At 36.0% G+C, this 8,463-nt stretch overlaps 1 protein-coding gene across 5 annotated transcripts in view; it reads right to left on the reverse strand.

Annotated features, from left to right (window-relative positions):
- The window catches only part of LOC118745016 (centrosomin), a 77,605-nt gene that overhangs the window by 42,953 nt on the left and 26,189 nt on the right, over nt 1-8,463 (reverse strand). For 3 of the 5 annotated variants that reach the window (XM_036478527.1, XM_036478525.1, XM_036478526.1), the window contains exon 2: nt 2,082-3,301. The exons of the other annotated variants lie outside the window; for them this stretch is intronic. In XM_036478527.1, coding sequence (XP_036334420.1) covers nt 2,082-2,164 — 83 coding nt within the window. In that variant the 5' untranslated portion in view covers nt 2,165-3,301. The remainder of the gene's footprint in view (nt 1-2,081; nt 3,302-8,463) is intronic. 5 annotated transcript variants of the gene reach the window in all.

Here is an 8,463-nt window from a genome sequence, read left to right on the forward strand (position 1 = left end):
GCTGGGGGCCAGTTCGGGACTAGCTGGGGAGAAGTTTAGGACCAGTTCGGGACTAGCTGGGGAGAAGTTTAGGACCAGTTCGGGACTATATACAAATTTTTTTCCCACTCATAATTATTATCAAAAAACTTTTATAATACATATAAGCCTCAAAATAAAAGTTCCTGAAGACTTAAAAATACTTATCTCGCTGATAATTATTATGAAAAGATTTCTATTATATAAGTCTTAAAATAATAGTTATCGATGACTTAAAAAAAATTCTCATACATAATTATTATCAAAAGACTTATAATTCTTACGAAAATTTTGATGACTTTTTTAAAACTCCACCATGAAGTAATTATTATCCTTGGGAGAGAGCTTACAAATATAGAAACTAAATAATTTTGGAACCCTTTGAATCTGGTTACTTTATCGCGAAATATGAGTCACTTTATAACGATAATAAAATTTTAAAAAGCTGACTACTTAAAATACATATTTAATTTATGAATTAGAAAAGATTATTTTGTGGAACTTTGACATGCAACTTATACAACAAATCAGCGATTAAATATTACATATGTACTTAATTTTAAAGAAATTGTTCATTGGTTACTCGCATGCACATACTATGTACATATGTACATATGTATGTACATTAGACCGTACCTCAAAAGCAAACAAAAAAGTTCGCCACACACCCGTGTGTCTCACCGACTTCAAAAAAGGAGGAAGGATTGATATTCATCGGAATATTTTTTTATGTATATATATTACCGGATAACTTTGGACCACGTGGACCGTTTTCGATTATTATTTTCTTATAGGAAAGTTTATAGCTCAAGGGTGATGCCATCCTAATTGGATTTAGTTTCGATCTTTGTGTCATGAAGAAAAGTTAACGGTACTTTAACTTTTTAACCGACGTCAAAAAAAGGAGGAGGTTATTAATTCGTCGAAATTTTTTTTGTATGTATGTTACCGCGTAACTCTAGACCACGCAAACCGATTTCAATAATTCTTTTTTTTTATCGGAAAGGTTGTACCTCAAGGGTGCTCCCATACTAATTTGGCTTAGACATTCGATTATTGGATTATGAAGAAATTAACGGTACTCTTGATGTCGGTTGTGTTTTTTTATCTTAAAAATAGAAATAACTTGTTCAACAATTTGGAACGAAATATTTTTGGCTGAACCTAGAGTCATTATTACATTTTTCAGCGCCACTTAAAGCATAAACAGGCGGCAGCGTTGATCCGGATCAACTCGGGAATTAACTGCAGTTGATCCGGATTAAGTCCGACTTAGTCCGGATCAACGCTGCCGTCTGTTTAAGCTTTTACAGTCGGAAATAATTTTTTTTTAACACCCTCATTGCGAGAGTGGTGTCGTATGCAAGTCGTTTTTCGAGAGTGGAATCGTATCGCAAATTGCACGTCATTGCCTAAAATTTCCATTCGACTAGTGTATTAAAACGGAAAAACTTGGCAGCACTGTATAGTTTTCGACGATTCTCGTCATTTACTTATTTCAGCACGACAGTAAACAATGCCAATGTTGTCGAGTCGTACAATTTAGCCTAATTTACGAGTTACGCAATGAGGCTGTAAAGTTCAATTGGAAAAATCGAGATACTTTGGTGAGCTTTAATTTACTGGCATTTGGGGTTGTACGTTGAAACTGAGATCTGGTGGGTAAGTACTACATAGAACGGGATCAATATATCATACTTTAAGATACGAATGTAAATGCCGAAGATATGACGAAAAATGTAAAAAGGAGACTCCTAGGTTTAGCCAACAAAACAAAAAAATGTTTTCGAAATTGCCTTGTAAAGAAGTTTTTATACTTAGGGGTGTACGGCGAACTTTTATTTTCCGGTACGGTCTAATCTGACCAGGTACTACATACATACATATGTAGAAAAAACGGGATTTTTTTTATCACTTTCCTCCAATTTTTATTGCATCGCAAAACTAGTGGAAACGCATGCATTTTATTGATGTTAAAAATTCTGCGGAAATAGTCATAAACAAGTTAGTACATAAAAAAATTTATAGTTAGTTGGCAAAGAATGCATAAGAAGTGTGCTTACCAAAAAGCCCCAAAGGAGTACCGTTTTTGTGGCGTTGAATGGCTGGTGTTATTCAGCGATGTGCTACGGAATATGCCCGACATTTTTGGTATTTCTGTTTTATTGTTTTTAACGTTGTTGCTTCTTTTTTGGTTATTTTATTTGGTGTTAAGTTATAATTTTGGGTTTCTTCTTTGGTATCGTTACTTTTACAGTTGTCGCTAGTAAGGTTTTTATTACTATTTGGCACTTAAAATTCGTGTTGGCACTACTGCACGTTTGTTGGTTGTAAAAGGTGTTGTAGTTGTTATGTTTTTTTTATTATTATTTATTTTTGTTTATGTTAATGCGTCCAATATTTTCGATTTAGACTTTATCAGTGTTTTATTTATTTTTATTTTTCAGAAATTGTTCGGTGCAAGTTTGATAAATTTGAAGGGGTAGTCATAACCACGTTATCGATGCCAGTTTCTGATGAAGCGCACGCTTATCAGGCGCTATGCAAACAAACAATAACGTCGGCTGCTTCTGACAGAACCCTTTTCAGTATTTCACGGTATTTTGTATTAATAAGCTTGGTGCGTATGAAATATTTTCTTTTAGTGGTTTCCTTCGGTTTGTAGATGACTCGTTGCAACTCATAAATATAAACTCAAATACACAAACAAGCAACTTTGCAACATTTTTTTTTTTTTTACCTTTTTACACATCAAAAGCGGCTCAAGGGGCAGAAATTACAAAACAGAGACAGTCAAAAAAAGAACGTTCAAAGAAAATCTTCTTCCACAACGAATGAGGCCGCCAAAAGTTCCGAAATTTGAATTGCCGCCAAAACTTCTTTTGCCCTTCTCTTTTTTAAGAAACAAAAATCCAACTTTTTTGTTGTATGCTTATGTATGTATGTAGTTTTTTATCAGTCTTTTTTTCTTCTGCTGCACTTTCACGTTTTTAGTTCTAAAATAACTAAAGTAGCGCCAGCGCGTCAACCCAGCAGCGACGCGACCGACCAGCAGCAGTCGCCTATCTATGCCTCTCAGCGACACAGGCGCGCTCCTCAAGCGATGATGAGTCACTCGCAGCTCGATCCCGCCTAGCTGCAAATCCGTGCGAAATTGCCTGCTGTTGCATGCATCAACAATATTTTCATAGTCTTTCTTTTTAATGTTTTTAAATGTGCGTGTGTGTGAATTTATTTATTTTTGGTCACGATTTCGTTGTACTGCTGCTGCTGAGAGATTCACCTGTGTTGGAAATTGGGACAAGGGTTGAAGAGAGAGAGTTGTGCGGTTGTTAATGGATATAATAAAAAACAAAATGGGAAAATGCAACGTAAACTGTATAAAAATACGCTTGCGAACATTTTTGGGCAGAGGGAATTAAGATCGAAATGGTCCATATAACACAGTGCGCTTTTTGCGGTCAGAGAGGCACCTGGTCAACGCATAAAAAAAAATGTAAAAACAAAACGAAATATAATCGCACAAAAGTCATTAATATTTTACTATGATTGCGGGCAGAAAAATATACATACATAATTAACTCCCACGTTATCGTGTTGAGTTTGGACATATAAGAGTTTAGATAGAAAGACATAAGATCAATGGTAATAGTAAGATTGATTACACAGGAGCACAAAAAAGAATGGATGAATGATTCTCTGACCAGACCAGTAGCTCGTTTCTGTTTATCTTCTCTACCGATTATTTCTCTACTGGTAGAGAATATACGTCATTCTCTACTACTCATTAGATGTAGAGAACAGGACGGCGAATACATATCTCAATTCGCCTTGGTAGAGAATTGTTACAGAAACGAGCTACAGGAGTTCCATATCGACGGCCGAGTGGAAGATCGACCTATCTCGGCAGCCAATTCGAAAACGGCCTACCTCAGAAAACTTTTCAACAACACCCTACTTCAGAATTCAGTTGAAAACCCTCCTACGTCAGAATTTGACTGAAGAACGGCCTATTTCAGAATTCGATTCAAAAACGCTATATCCAGTGCACGGACTTCGAAAAAATGTATGCTTGTAGATATTACATACTAAGGGCCGTTTTCTCATCTAACCTTTAGTTTACCGGCCACTTTATCGTCTCGATATACGAGTTTTCGTTTTCTCATCAGAGCATTAATTTCTCGAATCGATAAACTGTTGCTCACCCGATGCAACCTTTAAAACTTGTACCCAACTTTAAATTTTGGTTCGGTTTTGGTTCATGAGCCAGATATATTAGATATTTCAACCAAGGTTTTGGTTTTTGCTAACAGTTGCTCCTGCTCTATATTTGCTTATGTTGCATTGCCAACCTTTGAAATTTTATGACGAATGTAGTGAAGTTTCACTCTCGGAAATGTAGTGACGTTTCACTCTACGGAATAACAAATTTATTTTTACCGGCAAGGTAAGAAAACGAAAACACTTTAAATTGAGGAACAATTTATCTGCCCTGTTAGTAAAGGCAACTTTACTGCTTACATTAGAAAACGGCCCTTAGGGCCTTTTCTGCCTTTACTAACAGGGCAGATAAATTGTTCCTCACTTTAAAGTGTTTTCGTTTTCTTATCTTACCTGTAAAAATAAATTTGTTATTCCGTAGAGTGAAACTTGACTACATTTCCGAGAGTGAAACTTCACTACATTCGTCATAAAATTCCAAAGGTTGGCAATGCAACATAAGCAAATATAGAGCAAGAGCAACTGTTAGCAAAAACCAAAACCTTGGTTGAAATATCTAATATATCTGATTCATAAACCAAAACCAAACCAAAATTTAAAGTTGGGTACAAATTTTGAAGGTTGCAACGGATAAGCAACAATTTATCGATTCGAGAAATTAATGCGCTGATGAGAAAACGAAAATTCGTATATCGAGACGATAAAGTGGCCGGTAATCTAAATCTTAGATGAGAAAACGGCCCTAAAAATAGTAGCAGTAGGTAGGTTTTTTAAAACAAGCATTAATATATAGTTTCTACTCGTATAGGATAAATCTAGGCAAATTCATGTAAGGTGGTGTTACCAGAGCAGCTGGAATTTTCGCGTCAGTGGTTCTCCCAATACATTTTACACTGAAATAGGGAGCTCGCTACCAAATGCTCTCAAAAAGAAATTTCGAATCGATTCGATCATGGATGCCGTGATTCGGGCCCTGGATTAATTGAATAGTAGGCTTAAACAATTACTCTCCACTACAAAATTTTTTTATTAAAAGTATATTTGAAATAGGAATTCTTTTTTGCTAGCTGCGTTAACTTTACTCGACCCGAGGATCAAACAAATTCATTTCAAAGATCCGGTAGCTTCTGCTTCAATAATAAAGTTATTGCGAATTTAAATAATGTGCGCAGCTGATCTTATGGAAACGGGTAGCGAGTCGTCACCAGAATCAGTAGAAAATCATAATCTCTCGTACAGAAACGAAGGCGAAAAGATGATGATTTGGGCCACCAAGATGCAATGAGTTTTTACTTAAATTGTCATGTCCTAGAACTAAAGGGGTCATGACATGATATGTCCGTTGAATATCTTCCACCGAACCGTGACATAAGTTCCTTGGAAGTTATGTCGTAAAATTACTATCATCGATCGATTTTTGGTCCATGGAAGTAAAGTCTGACATTATTTCCACAGATCGGATTCATGAAAGTTATATCAGACATAAGTTCCCTGATAATTGCATATTAAATGAGTCGCTCATTGGCACAAATTGGTGAACTCCACCTTTTAAAAATCTTAAAATTTAATGTCAAAGCTGGGAAAAATAGGTATTTTTGCTTAAGCCTTTTAGAAGAAAAAGTCAGCGTTCCGAAATCCAAGAAGATCTTCGTGTTTACCACTTCTTCCACGAGATAAAATAATGGATGGATATTCGATTTTAGAAGCACAAGCGATGACTTTCAATTGTTTTACATTATTGCAGCCAATTTTCGAATGTTTTTGAAGCTGTTGGTTAAAACCATTGAGTGGATCCCTTATGAGACTTCCACGGGCCCATGGAAGTTATGTCAGTGACCCGAACTAAAGCGGAATATCATCGACGCTTGGGAGGAAATGAAAACTGTTTACCCAAAACTTTCGTAAAAATACTGTCATTTAGTTGGCACCTCGGTGCCTGCTGAGCACCTTTTTTTTCAAAACCTACAACCACCGAGAAACACAAGCGCTTAACAACAAAACGGTTATCAAAGCTTTTGTCTTCGCAAACATGGTTAAATAATAAATAATTATCGCCGCTAAAAATTATCGTTTTATTTTATGTAAGGCTAATTAACAAGATAATTATAATTTTTTTATGTGAAAATCACTGTAAAAAAGTGCCTTTAAAAGTTCGATTAATCGATTATTTCTCAATAATTGCAATTAATTGCTTTTGCTTGTGATTAATCATATGATCGATTAATCGATTATTTTATATTTTTTGCCATCCCTAGTCAAAGTTATCTTTTCATTTCTATTCTAGGTGTGTTCGATGACAAAATATGTATACACCGCGTTCTTTTCTCACTTTCCTGAAAATATTGGTAGATTTTTAACCTTGGTTGGTAAAAAATGGTAAAAATTTAAATATAGCAAAAGAGTGGGTAGATCTGCCACTAAAGTGGTAAAAGTCTGTGCACTGGCCCTTTCTCAGCAGCGGATTCAAAAACGCCTTATCTCAACATATTTTCGTCGGAGAACATTTCTTGGCAAAGGAGGAATGTTCTGTTCTGTGCGAGGAGGACGGTTGGCAAGCCTAAGACCTGGATTTATACTTTCTATTGATTATGTTGCAATAACTTTATTTTGATCTTTGTGCAGCACCCTTTATAGGCGAGATCTCTAAATATTGTTTTGTCTTAGGAAATATACTGACACCATTTGAAAACACTATTTTACATCACAATTATGTACAATTTGTGCAACTAACTAAAAAATTTTGACAAACTACTGCAGCATGCGTGAGCAAATAAACTGTAGTGCTTTCGTCTAAAAATGACAGCCACCAAAATCCAAATAATGGGCACTTACATTTTAGCTGAGGCTGTTTTGACGCTGTGCGCTGGTCGGCTGACAAGCTCGTCCGCGACGTCTGGGGCACCAACAAACACCACTTAATTCTCGAATAAATGCAATGTATGTACTTATGTGCTTGCCAAACAAACTTATGTAGGCTATATAGCTTGCAAGCATATATTTTTATGTACACATTTGTTAAGACAAGTCAAAAAAACGCACAAACTTTTTGAGCACAAATTTTATATTTAGAAATTAGCAAACTTATGTTTATGCATGAATTTGTGCTGAAAAAAATCTAAATATTGCCACACGTCCGAGCAAATGAATGCAAAAGTGTGAAAATTAATGCAACTCAATTGTGAAAAGCAAAGCAAAATAAATGTCGGCCAGTTAGCTAATTGGAATCGCTTTGTTTTGGCAACTCGTCCATAGCCATGGTTACGACTACAAAGGGCTAAAAAGTAGATGCACGTAGGCCAAAATGTTCATTGATGGCAAATTGATTCTGACATAAATAAGTACATATGTATGTATGTACGTGGTGTTAACAAAATTATTGAGCGCATGCAACAAGTTGACGAAAAGCAGGCTGCTGCAACCAAAACACGCAGTGGAGGCAGCCGCCAAAAGTAAGCGGATTAATGCAGGTATGCATTCGAGGCTGTCAGTGGGCAATTTGCTGGCTGCGAAAAATGCATACTTCTACATTACAATTTCACCTGAGTAACTTTATTCGATACTGCACACCCAGGTGTAATATTCACTTTCCATACGAATTTAGTATGATACTCTGTTTTTGTTCTTTGCCAATCGATGTTGCACCCTGAGGTGTTAGATTTGGTTGAAAACATCAGTAAAAAACATCGAAAACAGCTACACCTGCTGCTTACTCTCAATTGCAGCACTTTGACACGGGTGTTAATTGGCACAGCGCAGCCAATTTAGAGTTGATAGGCCAGGCATGAGGCAGACAGCCAGCCAGCCCAGTGGAGGTGAAAATTACAAGATAATACGAACGCAAAGCGGGCGCTTACGATAATTTGTGAGGAAGAATGTGGCAGAATATCGTTCAAATGATTTTGCGGTAAAAATGAGGAAAGATAAAAAACACTTTAGAGCTCCAAGTGGCTGAAGGTGTTAACTGTTATTAGGTGTAAAAATATTGATTAGGCGCCTGAAACTAGTAGAAAAACAAAAAAAAACAGAGTTTCATAATAATTTCAATGCTATGTTAAGTAGGACGCGTTATCTGATAGATATGTATGTATGTTTGTCAGATAAAAAAAAGCAGAATTGAGGGGTACGCTAAGTATTATAATCAGAGAACGTACCGAATATGTGTTGTAAAATGAAAAGGAAAAAAAATGTACTTAACGTTTGACTTTTAATTTATGTAAGAAGTAA

The sequence above is a fragment of the Rhagoletis pomonella genome, unplaced genomic scaffold (genome assembly GCF_013731165.1).
Source record: "Rhagoletis pomonella isolate Grant_MI unplaced genomic scaffold, Rhpom_1.0 Rhpom_scaffold_00008, whole genome shotgun sequence".
NCBI lineage: Eukaryota > Metazoa > Arthropoda > Insecta > Diptera > Tephritidae > Rhagoletis > Rhagoletis pomonella.